The sequence below is a fragment of the Furipterus horrens genome, unplaced genomic scaffold (assembly GCF_987537825.1).
Source record: "Furipterus horrens unplaced genomic scaffold, mFurHor1.1.pri manual_scaffold_2, whole genome shotgun sequence".
Taxonomy (NCBI): Eukaryota; Metazoa; Chordata; class Mammalia; order Chiroptera; family Furipteridae; genus Furipterus; species Furipterus horrens.
The window spans coordinates 193,498,626-193,516,803 of NW_028327172.1; the positions used below are offsets into that span (position 1 = coordinate 193,498,626).

General features: G+C 35.8%; 1 protein-coding gene and 1 pseudogene across 2 annotated transcripts in view; one reads left to right on the plus strand and one right to left on the minus strand.

Moving 5' to 3' along the window:
* Positions 1 to 17,614, plus strand: part of PDS5A (PDS5 cohesin associated factor A) — a 113,500-nt gene extending 95,886 nt beyond the window's left edge. Inside the window, exons 29-33 of one of the 2 annotated variants that reach the window (XM_090266968.1) lie at positions 1,886 to 1,948; positions 2,697 to 2,842; positions 4,012 to 4,120; positions 7,421 to 7,773; positions 14,980 to 17,614. In XM_090266968.1, coding sequence (XP_090123094.1) covers positions 1,886 to 1,948; positions 2,697 to 2,842; positions 4,012 to 4,120; positions 7,421 to 7,773; positions 14,980 to 14,983 — 675 coding nt within the window. In that variant the 3' untranslated portion in view covers positions 14,984 to 17,614. Of the gene's footprint in view, positions 1 to 1,885; positions 1,949 to 2,696; positions 2,843 to 4,011; positions 4,121 to 7,420; positions 7,778 to 14,979 lie in introns of those variants that run through there. The other variant, XM_090266969.1, reaches the window with a different exon arrangement.
* Positions 8,110 to 8,459, minus strand: LOC150020213 (ATP synthase F(0) complex subunit g, mitochondrial pseudogene; annotated as a pseudogene).
* Positions 17,615 to 18,178: the final 564 nt, after the last annotated feature.

Consider the following 18,178-nt stretch of genomic DNA (forward strand, 5'->3'; position numbering starts at 1 on the left):
TAAAGCTGATTTAAGTTTCTCTAGCTAACTTTCTTTTTAATTAGTCATATCAAGGAGAGAAAGAATATTGAGTAGTGAATATTTTTCTTTTGACTATTTCCTTTAGTAATGATTTACTATTACCATTTTTTGAAACTTTTTAAAAAATCCCTTATTTCCTGCTTTAAGGTGGTATTTTAAAGTTTAACTTTCCTGTGCTTAGTTTAAAATACAGAATTATAAATATTTTTACCTGAAAAAAATATAGCATTAAAATTTTTTTTACACATATTTAAACCTGAAGATATACTTCAGATGATACCTCCCCCCACAGTATTATACAGAAGAACATTCCAGGAAACGGAGCCTCCTACTTTGAATGCCATACTTTGACAATTTTAATCAGATTTTCTTCAATGATTCAGTATTTGCCATTTACTATGCCTGGTTTTTTATAGGGATTATAAGGATTGCAAAGTTATTTGCCCTCTAATTGAATTTAGTCATCTTTACAAATATTCTTAAGTGAGCTCTTGAATTTAGATTTACTTTGTTGTTGACCCAGGACTCTTATGACTGGAATAGTACTCAAATAGAATCTTCATACAGTAGTGATTCCATTCTCAGGAATAAAATTGTTTTGTCACTACACATAATTTTAATAGTTTTCTTATTTAATGTTTGAAACTTACATGTTCTTATCCTTCTTATTAATATCTTAGGTATTTTCTGTTTTCAATGAGCAGCTTTCCTCATTTCCTTTTTGGTGTTAATCTGGTATAAATTGAAACACTAGAAAACTAGGCATATTAAGATAGTGAGCCTAGTAAGACTAGTATATCTTCATGAGTAAAATAAATGAACTCTGGTGCCCAGGCTTTATAACATTTCTTTTAGCTACATAATAGCCTTTGGGCAAAAAAAAAAAAAAAAAGAAAAAAAAGATACAGCTTTGCCTAGACCACATGTCAAAAGTGTCATTTCTTTATTTAAGCCCTCTGTTCTTCCCTATAACAGTAATATGAAGGTAAACTTAATAAAAGAAATCACTTAAAAATTTTTTTTAAAGATTTTATTTATTTTAGAGAAAAGGAGAAAGTGAGGGAAAGAAGCAATGTGTGGTTGCCTCTCGCACACCCCCAACTGGGTACCTGGCTCACAACCCAGGCATATACCCAGACTGGGAATCAAACAGGTGACCTTTTGGTTCGCAGGCTGGAGCTCAGTCCACTGAGCCATACCAGCCAGGGCAAAAAAGTTACTTTCTTGATTGTAAGTCATTTTGTGTCTGTGACATGATTATGGTTTATTTGTGTGCTGTTCCCGGGATGTTTAACAGAGAGGCATCAAAGGATCATATCTGAACCTCTTTTATTAATTTTTTTATGCTTATTGAATTTTAGATAGAGAAACATCAGTTTGATGTTCCACTTATTTATACATTCATTGATTGAGTCTTGTATGTGCCCTGACTGGGAATTGAACCCACAACCTTGATGTATCAGGACGACACTAACCAAATGAGCTACCTGACCAGGGCTAAAATTTTCTTAAGTTTTATGTATATATAACTTTCAAGAAAGTATATTCAGTGTCCACATTTGGTTTCATTCATTCAGTAATTAGTCAATATCACAGCTGCTGAGGAACATTATAATTCACTTAATTATATGTTGACTGTATATTTACTTTTATGATTTAGACAAAATCAAAATATGAAAAATTTTATTTTAAATATAAGTATGTTATATCTGACATATGCCTAAGTCTTATGTGCCGTTGATTTAACTTTAAAGCTAGGCTTCTGGTATGGTTCATTAAATATGCTTTGATTATTTGATTACTGATATGTAAGCACAAATGTAAAAAAAACCAACCGGTTCACTTTGATATTTTTTTTTTGTAGGACTTCTGTAATGATAAGAGTTATATTTCAGAAGAGACAAGAGTACTTCTGTTAACAGGAAAGGTATTATATATTAGATAAGTTGAGGATCTTTATTTTATGTGTCTATTACTTGTAATATTCTTAGAAATAACCATTAACTGTCCCCCCAATTTTATAATGTCTGATTCTTAGGGATCAGGTTTTGGATTGTATCATCTAAAACATTTGTTCTCTCAGACTTTTCTCTTCTTCTTCTTTTTTTTTTTTTTTTTTTACCATGAACCACTTTGTGTTCTCATCAGTCCTGATAGACTTCAGGTTATTTAGGATCTACAAAGCAGATTTTCCTGAAAAGTAGTATATTAAATTTAGATGTGTAGGAGAAAGAGGAAATAATTTTAAAGTACTCATGAATTAGACAAGTTATAGTCTATAAATGTACTAATGTGACACCTAAAAGAGTAAAGGAAATTTAATTTTTGATTAACACTATCTGAACTATTACTATATACACTCAATAGTTTAATCGTAATAAATTTTATTTTCTCTAATTTATTATATCCACTGTGTTTTAAGGGCACTTTTATTTCAATTGAGCAATAAGAAATAATTAAATATTGTTGACCTATTAAGTAAAAGTAATATTTATGACTCGTAATTATTGTATTCGGATAAACACAGTTTTACAGAATTATTTTTAACAAATTCAGGATTAACTTTTTAAAATAATCATTTGTTGGCTTAAGCTAAACAATATCTCTTACTTGTGTCTAAATTTATATGTATTTTCAGTAAGGTATAAAATAATATGCATATGTGTAATTTTTAGCCAAAACCAGCTGGAGTACTAGGTACAGTAAACAAGCCTTTATCAGCAACAGGAAGGAAACCATATGTTAGAAGCACTGGAGCTGAGACTGGAAGCAATATTAATGTAAATTCAGAGCTGAACCCTTCAACCGGAAATCGATCAAGGTAATTCTTTTCTCCAGTTGTTTCTGTTACTATCACTCACTACTCAGTATCACAAAAATAGACTTTAGGAAACGTGGTACAAAATAGCCATGCTGGGCTTTGGTATAAATAATGATGTAAATTGAGAATGTACTACAGTATTCTAAGTTTGTAGAAAAGTTAAATGGGAAAAAACATGAAAATTTATAATATAACTAATTTACATGGAAATGTTTTCTATATATATATGAAAATTTAACAGGAAGTAGAAAAATACAACTCTTAAATTTGTTTTTTTAATTTTTAACTCAATCAAATTAGCATGAGTTCAGTAAAAATAACCTTTTTACTTACCATGTCCAACATTTACTCCTGTAGCTACTGCACAAGAATTTTACCTAACCTCACTCTTATCAACACTAAATATTGTGGCTTTTAAACATTTTATTCTTACTTATGGAATTTTTAGAATAAACTCAACTGGTGGTGTTTTAAATACATTTTTAGCAGTAGAACCCCGAAATGTAGAATAAGTTAATGTGAAATCTATGGTTTACAGCGATGGTGGGGCTCAACACCTCCCCTGTGGACTCTTGCAGCCCCCACCTTTGCAGAGCATTAAGAAGAAACTGGGGACAACTATACTATAATCTGTTTTTGCATTTTTGTTTGTTTTAACAAGTTTTTCACCCCCAAGAGATAGACTTAGAATAGTTGTGTTATTTTGTTTCTTGACAACTAATCTTTCTCTCAGGTGGTTTTAGGTAGCCAATTTTGTTTTATATTATTAAAGTCAAATGGGCATCTGTAATACAATATAGCCTTGGCTGGTGTGGCTCAGTGGATTGAGTACTGGCCTGTGAACCAAAAGATCACCAGTTCGATTCCCAGTCAGGGCACATGCCGAGGTTGTGGGCCAGGTCCCTGGATGGGGACACTTGAGAGGCAACTGATCAACGTTTCCCTTTTATTCTCCCTCCTTTCCCTTCTCTTAAAAAAAAAAAAAGTAAAATCTTTAAAAAAAATAATAACATTCTAATAGACTAATGGTCTATAACCACTGATCTGAATCTTGGTAACATTACTTCTTCTAAACCAGCCTGAGCCTGTGTTTCTCTCTTGGTTAGTGAGAGAGCAAACCTTCTGTTCATGTGGTGACAAAGAAGTTTTGGTTTATTTTTCTTCAACAGGGAACAGAGTTCAGAGGCAGCAGAAACTGGAGTTAGTGAAAATGAAGAGAACCCTGTGAGAATTATTTCTGTCACACCTGTAAAGAATATTGACCAAGTAAAGAATAAGGTAAATTTTCAAATTTGACAAATGGATTTCTCCTGTGAAAGTTTTTATTACAAATTTCATAGTAGGGGAAAGAAACCTGCAGTCAAGAGGTTAACCATGTACTACATATTATACGTGTGTGTGTGTGTAATTGCTACATTTAATGTGCTTTCACTCTCCGAAAAGGATTCTGCTCATATCTACTCATTTCATTTTACAAGTTTATGCGGTTGCCCATAATAGTATTCTCCCACACTACTTCTTCCAGCCCCGTGCAGGAGTAGGATTTGAGTTTTTGAGATCTCACTTTCAAACGTTTACTGCCTCCTGCCAGGGTCAGCACTGTTTTGTTTCTGTTGTATTTTTAAAAGTTGATGAATTAACCGTTTTAAATGTGTCTCAGTTTTTGTTTAGAGCTGCGTTGGCATCTAATTTTAATAATTTTTTCGTAGAGTAGAAAGGAGTGTAACATTGGTAGGAGCATCAGTCAAACCTGAGTCTGAATCCTGGGTCTCCTACTTGCTGTCTATATGTTTACCTGGGCAGCTTGCTTGACTTCTAAGCTTCTATTCATCTGTAGAATGAAACTGATAATGTTCCTCGGTAGGAATAGCATGAAGATACTATCACTTCCCTTCACACAAAATTTATATTCTTAATACTTGTCTTTGTATTGCCCACCATATATCTGTAGTATTCATCAAATGTTTTAGGATTATTCTTCGGGACATAAAATACAGGACTTCACAGTTATCCCATAATAGCTGAATTTTTCCTACCCATATTCATTATCTGAACTCAAACTAAATAAGGATACATTTTAATTTTTTTCATTTACTATTGACATTTAAAAATATTTCATATTCGTTTCAGGTGTACAGCAGAGTGGTTGGATATTTATATAATTTATAGAGCAGTCCCCCCCCCCCAAGGATACATTTTAGATAAGTCTCTCATTATCCAAAATCTTGCTGTTTGCTGTATAACATTTAATATGTCAGTAGATTTAGCTAACAAGAAACTGCTCACTGTCAAAACTCTTGGAACTCAGAAACCAATAGATTCGAATATTGTTGGATAGAATTAATCAGTCTTGATGTAAACAAGTTTAGATGCAAAAATGCACATTGCCACAATCGTTCAGTGAAACATTACTTATAATACTTACTAAGAGGTGGTACAGGGATGTAAGTGTTTAGTCAAACAGCTGTCCATAATCATTCCAACCTCTTCTGTAAAATTCTACATAAGATAAATTGGACATTTAAATTCTAAATTCTGAGAGACTAAAATGTTATGTTCTGATTGATCTATAATAGTATATTGTTCCAAACCCTTATTTTAATTTTTTTCATGTTTCCAAAGAATGTTTTAATAAATTCCCTGTAGCCTAGAGAGAGGAGAAGGGAGGGAAAAAGAGAAGAAGAGAAACACTGAAGTGTGAGAGATACATCAAGATACATTAATCAGTTGACTCTCACACTCCCCCAACCGGAGACCTGGCTAGCAGCCCAGGCATGTGCCCTTGGCTGGGAATCAAACCCCGGGACCTTTCAGTTTGCAGGCCAGTACACAATCCACTGAGCCACACCAGCCATGGGGATTTCTCTTCTGGCATTAGAGCCCTGGGCTGGGGACCCCATTGTTGGGCTGGGACCCTTCATTCCTCAGGGTGGGGATCTCCACAACTGAGATACACCTCCTGACTTTTATCCCCTACATGTGGGTGTGGGACCAACCTATTCTGCTTTTTCACCCCTCCTACCAGTCTTGATGTGGCTTTGTATCTTTAGTTGTAGGCCTTCCTTTTCAGCTAGATTTCAGGCAGCTCCAAATGGTGGTGGTTCTGTAGTTCTATAGGTTGGCCAAAATGTTCATTTAGTTTTTCCCGTACAATGGTTCTGGTAGTGCTTAGTTGTCTTTTAACTTCATTCAAAACAATTTTGTTGGATTGTATTATGACAGCTGTCATATCTGCATGCATTTTAAAAAAATTATCAAAATCAGTAAGTTTTTGTGCAGCCATTTTAATATTGAAGATGGAAGAAAATATGCAATGTTTTCAGCATATGATGCTTTATTATTTCAGTAAAGGTAAAAACAACTGAAATGCAAAAAAAAAAAAAAATTGTGCAGTGTATGGAGAAAGGTGCTGTGACTAATCAAACGTCAAAAGTGGTTTGTGAAGTTTTTGGTACTTATAACATTTTGACCAAATAATTCTTTGCTGTGGGGCTGTGTTATGCATTGAAAGATGTTTAACAGCACCCCTGGCCTCTACACCCCCTAGAAGCCGACACTCAAAATATCCAAATCAATAAAGTTATTCATGAAAATGAAAAATATGTTGTCTTTTACGGAAAAGACTAAATGGACTTTTTGGCCAACCGATATTTTTGATGTGGTTGTAGGAGGATATGAGTACCACATATACCTACGGTGCCATCTTAACCAGAATCCTCTATACTATTTCCCTAGTCATTCTGAAAAGATTTTCTGATAAGATTACTTTATTAATTGAAAAGATATATTCTAATTTTTGGATGATGATAGTGTTCTGTTGTTTTCCTTGAACCATTTAAAATTTTAACAATTAAAATTATAATTGGCTCCTAAATATCATTCATATAAAGGTCATTTTCATTCTGAAAACTGTTGTTCCTCCTAAAGTCCATTATGTGTGTTATATCAAAATGGGGTTTATTACTTTGAACATATTAGATATATGTAATATATATGCTAAACTAGAAAGAAAATATTCAGAAAAAAGTAGAAGGCTAGCTCTGGCTGGGTAGATCAGTTGGTTGGAGTGTTATCCTGTACACCAAAAGGTTGCAGGTTCGATCTTCAGTCAGGGCACATACAGGATTTTAGAGAGAGGAAGGGAGAGACAGAAGGAGAGAGAAACACTGATGTGGAAAACATCAATCGGTTTCCTCCCGTATGCGCCCTGACTTGGGATCCAACCTGCATCCTAGGTATGTGCCCTGATCGGGAATCAAGCCCACAGCCTTCTAGTGTGTGGGACACTGCTCTAACCACATGAGCCACCCGGCCAGGGTGATTTTCTTTATTTTATGTATACTGCCTGTGCATTTTTAATAAGCACTTACTGAGTGCATTATATGTGCCAAGCACTATCATAGAGATCATGCTCAAATCCCTATCCTCAAGGAGTTTACATTCCTCATTGGCTGCAAGTAGTTAATGAGAGACCCTGGAATCCCGACTCCTTTAAAATACATTCAGAATATATCTTTCTAGTACAGATTATTGATATTTAATAATTTGTGTTTATAGAATTGTTTTGTGCTTTTTTAGGAGATTAACTCTGAACAGGCTACCCAGGGCAACATCAGCAGTGACCGAGGAAAGAAAAGAACAGTAACAGCAGCTGGTGCAGAGAATATCCAACAAAAAACAGATGAGGAAGTAGATGAATCAGGGCCACCTGCCCCTTCAAAGCCCAGGAGAGGACGTCGACCCAAGTCTGAATCTCAGGGCAATGCAACCAAAAATGATGATATGAGTAAACCTCTTAGCAAGGGAAGAAAGAGAGCCGCGATCATTCAGGAAAGCTCTGGGGGTTTGGAAGCAGGTAATGCCAAAGCACCCAAACTGCAAGATGTAGCCAAAAAGGCAGCACCAGCAGAGAGACAAATTGACTTACAAAGGTAATGTCATTATTCTTTCTCAACTTTTAATTTAGACATTTTGTTTTATACTTAGTATGTGTCAGTAACCCCCAAACACTTAGGCATTTTAGGAGTGAAAACTGCCCTCAGTTTTCCTGAGTAGTTTATCATGGCATTTGTTTTTATTTCATAACCTCCAGGACATTGATTTGAAGAGAGATTTTCTTTCTTTTTCCTTTGGTTAAATTTTAATTAGAATGTGGTATTCTTTTTTTTTTTTTTTTTTGAAATATCTTTTTTTATTAAATACCGTTCTGATCACTCATGGTCCAAGAACATTCAAATAACAAACCAAAAAGAAACAGATGTTAAAAGATTGGTCTTCAAACATTATAGCCAATGATGCCACGCTTGCCTATGATCTCGCCGACATAAAACCACATCCACACCTCAGTGGCCACTAAACCATTCAGCAGAGCTTCCTTCACTGTGAGCTGTTTGAAGCTACCAGTTTGAGCACTACTAAATATTTTTTTCAAGCTCTGAAGAGCTGTTGGTATTTCAGCAGAAGTTGGAGGAAATCAACTCAACCTTGGCATAGTGCCAAAACGTGGCCAATCAAGGTTTTGAGTAAGTCACAGCAGCATTTACTAGCACTGGGACTTTCTCAGCGAGGTTACGGACAAATTGGGCCATGGTTAGAGGATGGAAATCCTGCAACCCCACCGGCCAGCTGAAGGTCACCAGGATGTGGTATTCTTATGTATCTGTTGATTAGCAAGGATAGTATAATATTTTATTTAGTGTCCTTCATATACTTGCACTAGGTTTACTTAACATAAATTGGCTATGTTATGGGTATAAAAGTTCTGGAATGGAGAACGTAGTAGTCTTGACATGAACAAGCTATATTTCTACTGTTTACTTTCTCTTGTTAGAGTAAATTTTAATATAAGTCAACAACTTACCTCTCCCTCACCTGCCACAGTGGAACAACCTCACGAGCCATTCACCTTTCATCGTTCTTAGGCTGGAATTTCAGATTTTCCCAGATGGAGGTCTAGAAGTTGGCTTTTTCCATACTTGGCCTATAATTTGAACTTAGCCCCACCCCACCCCCTTTTTTTCCTTATATACCTACACCTGACTCTTCTCCCTCCTGAATTAGATGGTAAGCATATACGTTTCTCTAGGAAAAAGCCAGCTTTTGTCATCTCAGGTGATACCCCCACCACCCTGCTTCAGTATTTTATAAAGTACAGTATTGCTGAGGCACATGTGTGTGTAAGTACATTTTTAAATTGTCATTCATGAAATTCCGAAGTTTGGGGCTATTAAAGTTTCTGACCTTTTAAGTGTCTCTGACCACCTTTTACAGCATCTCATGGCAGCACATCCACGCCCAACCCTGATCTAAACAACGAGTATTTCTCTTCCTAACTCTAGATGTATAAGCTAATAAGGGTAGTAATGAAAGCTGGCATTAGGAGCACATTTATTACTTTTTTCCTCAAATCTGGACCATTTTAACCTCAGCCTCCTTTTCTTCATCAGTAATACAGTATGATAACACCTTCCTCAAAGGATGTCCCCAGATTTAAATGGATCAGTAAGTAAACTGCCTTGCACAGAAGAAATGCTCAGTAAATTATTATAACCATTGTTATGACTTTTAGGTGCTTTATTCACTTTTCATTTACACAAAACATTTTCCTTAGAGATGGCCAGAATTCTCTAAAGCGTTTCTAGAATTCTAACCATTCCTCACTGACACAAAATAGCACTGGTTATCGCACACAGGCCACCTAAGCCACCTGACCTTCCCTGTTCTTAGCTGTCCTTCTGCCAGCTAACCAAGATATCCAGGTGTACGCACTTCAGCAGCAACCAGATGGGGCATTGTAAAGCACAGCTTTCTACTTTTAGCTACTACACCAGGTGCCCCCCACCCCCTGTCATTAAACAAACATTACACACCAGAGACTGGTTTTGATTTAAAATGGCATTGGGCCTTTTAAAAAACCTTAAAATGTCTTTTTTAAGAGTGAAAAGCCTCCTTAGAAGTCTTAAGTGTACCAGTTAGTAGATGAGTGGGCAGCCTGTCATACAAAATACAGAATTCTGTGATGGTTTTATAGTCTTAAGATGTTCATGATAACATTAAATTATGTTAATTCAGTAGAATAGATCCAACATTTGACACACGTATTTCAGAAATTTCTGATAATATTGTTGACTACTGCCCTGGCCAGTGCTCAGCTGGTTGGAGCGTGGTCCTGCACACCAGAAGGCTGCAGGTTTGATCACCAGTCGGGGCACGTACAGGAGGCAGCTGAACACTTTTTCTCTCACATTGATGTCTCTGTCTGTCTGTCTTTACCTCCCTCCCTCCCTACCTACCTTCCTTCCTTCCTCCCTCTCCCCCAAACCAGTAAGCATATCCTTGGGTGAAGATTTAAATTATTTTTTTAATTGTTGACTGCTAACTCATGATTAACACAACATATAAGTACTTTCTGAAACTTTCTCCTAAGCTTTCTTTTGTCTTTTCCATTCTTTCCTGAACCTAATATATAACTGTGACCTTAAATTCTAGCATAGCTTAGGCTTGGAATCCCGATGAACTGTTCAGCAAAACCAGAAACTCTGTATTGCTCCTAATATGCCCTTGCATAGAACTGAATGGGTTAGAGGCACATCAGTACAGGTCCTGTACTTTCCACTCACTCTTTTAACAAACACTTGACTGAGTCGAGTGCCAGGCATTGTGCTAGATGTTGGCCATGTAAAATTATTCAAAATGAGTAGGTTCTTGCACTCAAAGAATATACTTCCCCAGTTTGTCAACTCAAAAAGAGAACAGAAAACTTTGACTTTTAGGACAGTTAAGGTTTAACAATTATTTTTATAATTACTACATAAAACAATGAAATTCTGACACATGCTACAACATGTATAAATTTTAAGATATTATGCAAGGTGAAATCAGCTAGACCAAAAAGGACAAATGATGTATGATTCCACTTATATGAGGCGCCTAGAGAAGTCAAATTAATAGAGACAGACAGTAGAATGGTGGTTGCCAGGGTCAGGGGAGGAGGGAATAGGTAGGTGTCAGTGTTTAATGGCTAAAGAGTTTCAGTTTGGGAAGAGGAAAATTTTAAAGAGATGAGTAGCAGTGATTGCACAGTTATGAACATACGTAATGCCACTGAACTATATACTTAAAAATGGTTAAAATGGTAAATTTTGTTACATATATTTTTTTGCAATAAAAAATTGCTATTTAAGAATAACAGCTTACACTAATATAGTGCTTATTATGAACCAGGCTTAATTCTAAGCTTTTTGTTAACCTATTAAATCCTTACAACATCTCTATGTGGGTAAGTACTATCATTTTCCCGTCTTACAAAGGGGGAAACCCAGACATGGAGGGTCCAGGTAGCTTTTAGTCCCTTTGCTTAAATAGTGGAGCCAGGCTTAAACACAGACAATGTCAGTGTGGAATTTGTAGCCACCATTCTGTACAGGGGTGGGCAAAAGTTCTTCATGTAGAAATAATAGTGATAACATGGAAAGATTGTTGAACGTATATTGGCCTTGCCAACAATCATTGTTAAGCAAGTACAACCCTATGTTAGAGACGAGGAGATTAGACTTGAAAAAATTACTTTCTCAGGTCATCTGGCCAGTGCTACCCAGAGCAGGACTTGGAACCCAGACACATGCCTTACTAACTGCCTTGGTGTACTGCTAACAGTGATGGCTACGGTTATGTTTCTCAAACTTATGCAGTATTTTGAAACATTTTTAAACTGTGAACATTCAAAATTCTTGTTACTTGTTTTTCTTCTTAATGTGTAAAAGATGTTTTTATGTTTGGTTACCACCAAAATATGGAATAGACAAATACAATAAAATAAAAGTTTGTGAATCAGCTGATGTTTTTAACTGTCCCTCAACTGGAGGAGAAAATGTTGAATAGTCAAAACCCTGAAGATGCCAGCTTTGTTTCTGTTTCATTTGGAACTGTAGGTTCTGCCTTCCTAAAAATTCTAAACATAGTTCCAGTATTACCCGTTATTGATTTGATATCCCATCTGTATTTTCCTGAGACCTGGTGAGGATCATATACAGGTTAAAGCCACATGATTGAGCAATTCTGAAAATATAGAATTATTATAACACTTCGCATCGTCCTCTTAAGGTTATTACAATTTCAACCAACTAATCAGTAAAGGAAGCAATAGAGTTACCATACCGGAGAGCCATCAAACACTACGTCTCTGAGCTAAGGATGAACCCAGGGTGACAGAAGCAGCCCGCTTACTGCCTGGCAGTGCAAAGCATAGCCTAGGAGCCTTGCATTGTGGAGACAGGTCTGAGGTGCTACACTGAAGTAGTCGATTGAGCCTGTATTTTAAGCTTGAATGCGAGACTTTGTTAAGTAAAGCCCAGACTCCTGTGTTTCTCAGTGGCCCTGCTTTCTGATCCAGATGCCACTCCTTTCTCTTCCATCACCTTGCATTATTCTTCACACTTTCCACTTTCTTTTTTTTCCACTTCCCAGATGATCAGTTCCTGCCTTAGTCACATCTGTCTCTACAGCAACATCTGCAAAGAGCCTCTCCTAATCTTCTTTACTCCATGTCCTCCTTTTGTCAGTCTGATACAGGATCCCCTCAAAATAGCTAGTACTGTACCTTATGCTAACACCAACCTCTGGAAAACTCACCCAGTTTTATTACTTGGTATTTATATTATCATCACATTTTATGATTATTAAAATTTGATTATTAATGAAAACCATTCGTGAGGCCCTAGTATATGCCAGCCACAGTATAGATGCTTAATACTCATTTAACCCTTCAGCCCTATCACGTAGAACTCAGGATAGATGGTGGCCTCTACAGCCATTTTAATTCCACAACCATCACGTACAGTAGTGTGGCAAGTGCTAACCCCTCTAAAACCCCTCTTACTGACAACATTAGGTAAATAATAATTACTTTTAGTATGATTCCTACTTATATAATTTATTTACTGACTCAGAGATGGACATTTTATTCCATGAAAACATAGATAGTAGGTACAAAAATTGACTGGAACAGATTTTATTTCTTAATCTGGGAATTGATGCTGAGCATTTTAACTTGTTGACTTAACTAACATTTTTAGATCCCTTTGGATTTTTCCAATATATGTATTCCCTTAGCTATTTACTGTGTGTGTGTATTTTTCAGTAAATGTTCCTTTTTATATTTTGGGTTGCATTTGGTATTGTTACTTCTTATGAGAAAATTCCTTGAATTCACTCTATACATTTATAAAAATCAGCCATTTTTGTAGTGTGGTCAGGAAACAGTATCTGAACAACTGGACAATTAATGTTGGCCTTCGAAGTTTGGGATGAAAGATTGATCACCATTTAAGTTGTTAGTTCCCTTGTTTGTCCTTTATGTTTTTGAGCTATTACCCAAAAGGTAAACAATTCCAAACATTTTGCATTAAAACTGTGTTTTTATAGGTCTGCTGATTCCTGAGGATGTTTTTCTTACACTTCAGGCCAAATTCTTCCACACCAGTAAAGAAACAGTCCCTAAATTTGGGACTTCTGGGGAAACTGTGCATTTAAAGAAATTATCTGTCAGATAACAGACTACAGTTTTCCCATCTTTGGATTCATATGTTTGTCTTAGCAGGCTTAGTGTGGGAGTGTTCAAGAATCTTGGAATTTCTATTACGTTAAGCAAAGAATTTCTTGCCCTGGCCAGTGTGGCTCAGTTGGTTGAAGCGTTGTCCTGTAACCAGAGAGTTGCAGGTTCAATTCCTGGTCAGGGCACATACAGGAGGCAACCAATCAATGTTTGTCTTTCACATTGATGTTTCTCTCCCTTCCTCTCTCTTTAAAAAAAAAGCAAATAAAAAGTGTCCTGGGGCAAAGTTTTTTTTTTTAATGTTTAAAGAATTTCCTGATCTCCTGTGCTTATTTGTATATTGAGAAAAGTTTTCTCACATCACATGGGTTCATATCTTATTATTAAAGTAACCCCTTGTGTTTTAAACAAATTATATTAGTTTGAGATGAATATTCTTATAGTAACAAGTGAATTTTTATCAAAATAATATGAAATTTTTTAGAAGCCAAGTGCTCGGAAGTGATGGCAATTCACTTTGGGACATAGACTCAAGTCCAGGGAATTCTCCCAGTGAGCTGGGCCATTTAAAAGCCTGTGAGAGCAGCCGGGGAGACACTGAGGGCTCAGAGCTGGCAAAGGAAAGCCTCCTGGAGGTGCAGCAGGCGGCCTGGATAAGATCCTTTGATTTCATATTATTAAGCTTGTTTTGTATATTATAACAATTTAATAATCTCGTAAGAATCTTAATCACCTTGTCCCCCTTTTTTAAAGCATTGATATTTTTATGGTACATATATGTAGTGTTGGGGTTTGGAAATATAGGTAAACAACTCCCTTATTTTTCTCTCCTAAGTTATTCTTGAGAAGGAGACACAGTGTTTATACTGATACGGCTGATTTTAAATGTGGAATAACATAGGCCAGATGGTTACTAATGCCTTGCCCTTAAATTGAACAACCACAGGCAGACCAGAATCTGTATGAGGCCAAACCCTGCGTGTTCAGTTCCTCCCCTCTCCCCCTCAGCTATTACATGGGTCCTTCCTCCTCCCTAAAAGGAATAGGTGAGGGGAGAGGAGAAAAAACCAAGACCCATCCCACTCCTTTCCGCTTTCAGAGATCAGAATGTTCCTCTCTACTACCTGGGGATTCCTCTTAACTTGTTAACAGAATTAAGCTAAATTTTCCTTCTTGTTCTTTTTGTATACTAAAATGTATTTGCTTACCCAATTCGGAAGTCAAAACTTATTTTGCTGCTTCTAAATTCATTTTGCCATAGTATCCAATAATTTGTCTTCTATAATATTTTGAAAGTAGTAATAAAAATGACAGCTATTTCAAATAGATTTTATTTTATTGTTGTAGGCCTATCGGGCATTGGGTAGCAGCACTTAATGGTTAAAAATAAAAATTTCTTCATTGGCATTTTGTTTTTATATAGTTTGGGGAAAGATTCCTTAAAAAAAGTCAAGTCTCAGTTGAAAAGTGGGAAAAAAAATTTCAGATTTTAGCTAATAATTAGAGAAATGAAGTAATTCTGGTTTTGTTTTCCTGTTTACATCTTTTCTAACTTTGCTTTCTTCTTTCTACTCCTGTCCCTAAGGTAAAAAGAAAACTCATTTGCAAAGGGAGAAAATGAAGGCCAAACAGAAGCGGCTCCAGCTTCTACAAAATCTTGGATTCAAAATATCCCTGAACAGAAAATGAAGTTAACTTCAGAACACACACTTTCTGCCTTGGAAACTGAAAGAAACTATTACTTCCTTTCACATGACCACAAGTCCTCTGATGGAAATGTACAGCAGAAACTCGAGAGAGAGGCTAAAAGCAACTCTATTTTACCCTTACCCCAGACTTTTCTTATGAAAAGTCAATAATTAAGCAAATTGCTTAACACTTGGTTCCAGTTCCTGCATATCTGGAGTTTAAAGGCATAAATCCACCATGAATTTCCATGCTGCAGTTTTTATTTTAAAGAAAGTAACAGGGTGTCCTTACACTGACACTGAAAATTTATCAATTTTAGAGCCACAAGTTCCCGTGTCACACAAGAAAAAAGTAGAAGTCTACTGAATTAATTTTTTAGAAGAAAAAAGATCAAATGAAATATGTCTTTGTTTTTCCTTTTGGAAACTTTTATGTATAATTCTTTCTGCCTGCCTACTTTTCTGCAAAAATGAGATGTACAGATTTCAATTCCCTGCTATGAAAAGTGATGTGGCAATTTTATAAATGTTGCTTTCTGATTTTTATCAGAGTGAGAAAATAATTAAAATTATTATTGATTTCATATCACTTCATATTTTGATTGCCCCTCCATTGTAGTTTAATATAATTTGCAATAAATGTACATATTGTTGTTTCATAAAGCATATCATTTTAAATGGTTTTTACTCCTGTGATTATGTTGGAATATTTGGAATTTTAAAGGAGTAAAAACTGTCCGGTATTTGGTTTTATAATGTTTGTCACCAGATTTTTATTGATGTAAAAAAAAAAATCAATTTTTAAAAATAGTTGGACTTTGGCAGCTTTGTAAGGAAAGTTGGAGGTGTTTAGGATTGCTATCAGTTTTCATCATTGTGCTGTTGGGAAATAACTGTTGCTTTTTTCTGGCAGTCTGGGCTCCATTTTTATTTTAGAAGACAACTGTGGCATCAGTATATTGTTTCTTAACATTGTTCCGCATAGGTAATGTGTGCACTTTTGTGTACACATGATCATATTTAAGTTTTTTCCATAAAATAAATGCTTCTAGATGTGATATGGTAGTCTTTTTAATCTTTTTATCATATGTTTTCTTGTGAAATTTTTTTATGTGAAAGGGCTAAAGTCATTTAAAAATAATTACAGTCAACTCTCCATTATCTATATAAAATAGTGACTGACTATGCCTCAGGTTTTGAATTTTGCAGTAATCATAAACTTAAAATAATGAAGGCATATTATAAAAGAGGTAATTCAGGAGAAACTTCAAATTTGTCCTTTTCACTCTCAGAGTTAGAACTTGCCCCTACCTCTTTCCCAAAGCCCTAGCTGAATGTTCACTCAGTTTCTTTACACACACCTAGTGTGGGTTAGAGGACAGAAACAATGTCTGCGTCATAGCTTGGTCTTGATAAGCTGTAGTCTACATGGGATGTGAAACAAAGTGTCCAAAATGGATGATTATGTGAAATGTGAAATTTACTGGTAGTGAGTATCACTTATTTTCTCATAGATAATCAAGAGTTGGCTGTATACTGACTAAGTGAAAGATGGGTAATTCTTAAATATGCATATACACACATTTAGGTATCAGATGATGGTTAGGGAACAATGGATACCAGTGATAGGAAAATATCTTAAAGGAGCAGAAAAAGCTCTGCTCTTCCTTATTGCCTCTTTTTATAACCCTTTAGAAGTATAAAATATTGCCTCCAACATGCTGAAAAAATATCTATGCATAAGCATCAGAGAAGTCCCTCAAGCAATCAGTGGGCATGTTCTATTTAGAAAGATTTTAAAGCTCTCTTAGCATCAGACAACTTGATTCTTAATGCCATGAATTTGTCACCAATGAAAAGCACACTGGTAGGGACCTTTCTTTTTCTTAACTCCTTTTGTTTGATAACTCAGCATCACAGCTGACTAAATTACCTAGTCTTGTCATGTAACATAATGTAGCAGAACCATTTGCATCAGCTATGGCTGCTTAGATTTTTGCAGGAGAGGAGTTAGCTGAAAGGACCTGGTTCACATACAGATGTAAAGGGCCCGCCCCTGATTCTGTAATACCGTGCAAGTGTCTGACACTAAGGGAAGGGAGAGTAGGATAATAGGAAGATTGAGCTGATGGGGAGGGACTTGTGTAAGGGAAATTTGTCAGTTTTCCTTTGAAAAAGGAAAAGGTAAAAAATCCCTTAGGAATTTGGTATTTACATCTCAGAGAAATACAACACAAAGTGCAGACTTATATTTGAGAATTAATGTTAACCCTTTGTGTCTAGATCGAAGCTTCTTGTATTTGTCTAAAACTACAAGCCAGAATTTTGTATCTCCTTTGATAAAAAGTGTGTATAATGTAAAGTAGTTTTGCATATTACTGTGCTGCATATGGGCTGAATTTTTAAAAAAATTTTTTAAAGACTTGAAGCAGAACCTTGTAATTTGTGTAAATGACACATGTAAAATCCTACCATAAAATGCTAAAAATATGCATTATTTCAAATAAAATCAAGAAATGCAGCATTATATAATAGTGTGGAACCCTGAATATTCACGTATCTCCTGGTATGTCACAAGCTGATGAAATGTCTATTTTCTGTTTAGATTCTGGAGTCTACATATCTTCATACAAAATCAAATGCCACCTTCAGACTTCCTGGCTAAGTACTCTGATCTGGCTTACAGTGACTGAGGGAGAACATAATAGATGATAAATCCTGATGAAAATTTGGGAAACTTTAGAAGCTGCCTTTTAATCTTAAGATTTTTCAAGTGGACTTTCACGTGTACACTCTTTATCCTAAATTTTAAACATGCTTATTTACAATAGTTTAAAAGCTATTTCATGGGAAGCAAGTAGATTACATAAATGTGTCTGGATTAACAGGTGAACAGAATGAGAAGCTGTCATGCCTGGTTCCATGTGTTACCCTCAAAGGGAACCATTCCACACCTTCATGCTTGTATTGTCTCAAGACTTTTCGGTCTTCATTAGTCACATGGATAAACTATCAGTAGAAACCACTGGAAACTTAGGTCTCCAGCAGTCTGACAAGGAGCTTTGCAGCCAGCCTAGATAGTAATGAAGGCATTGC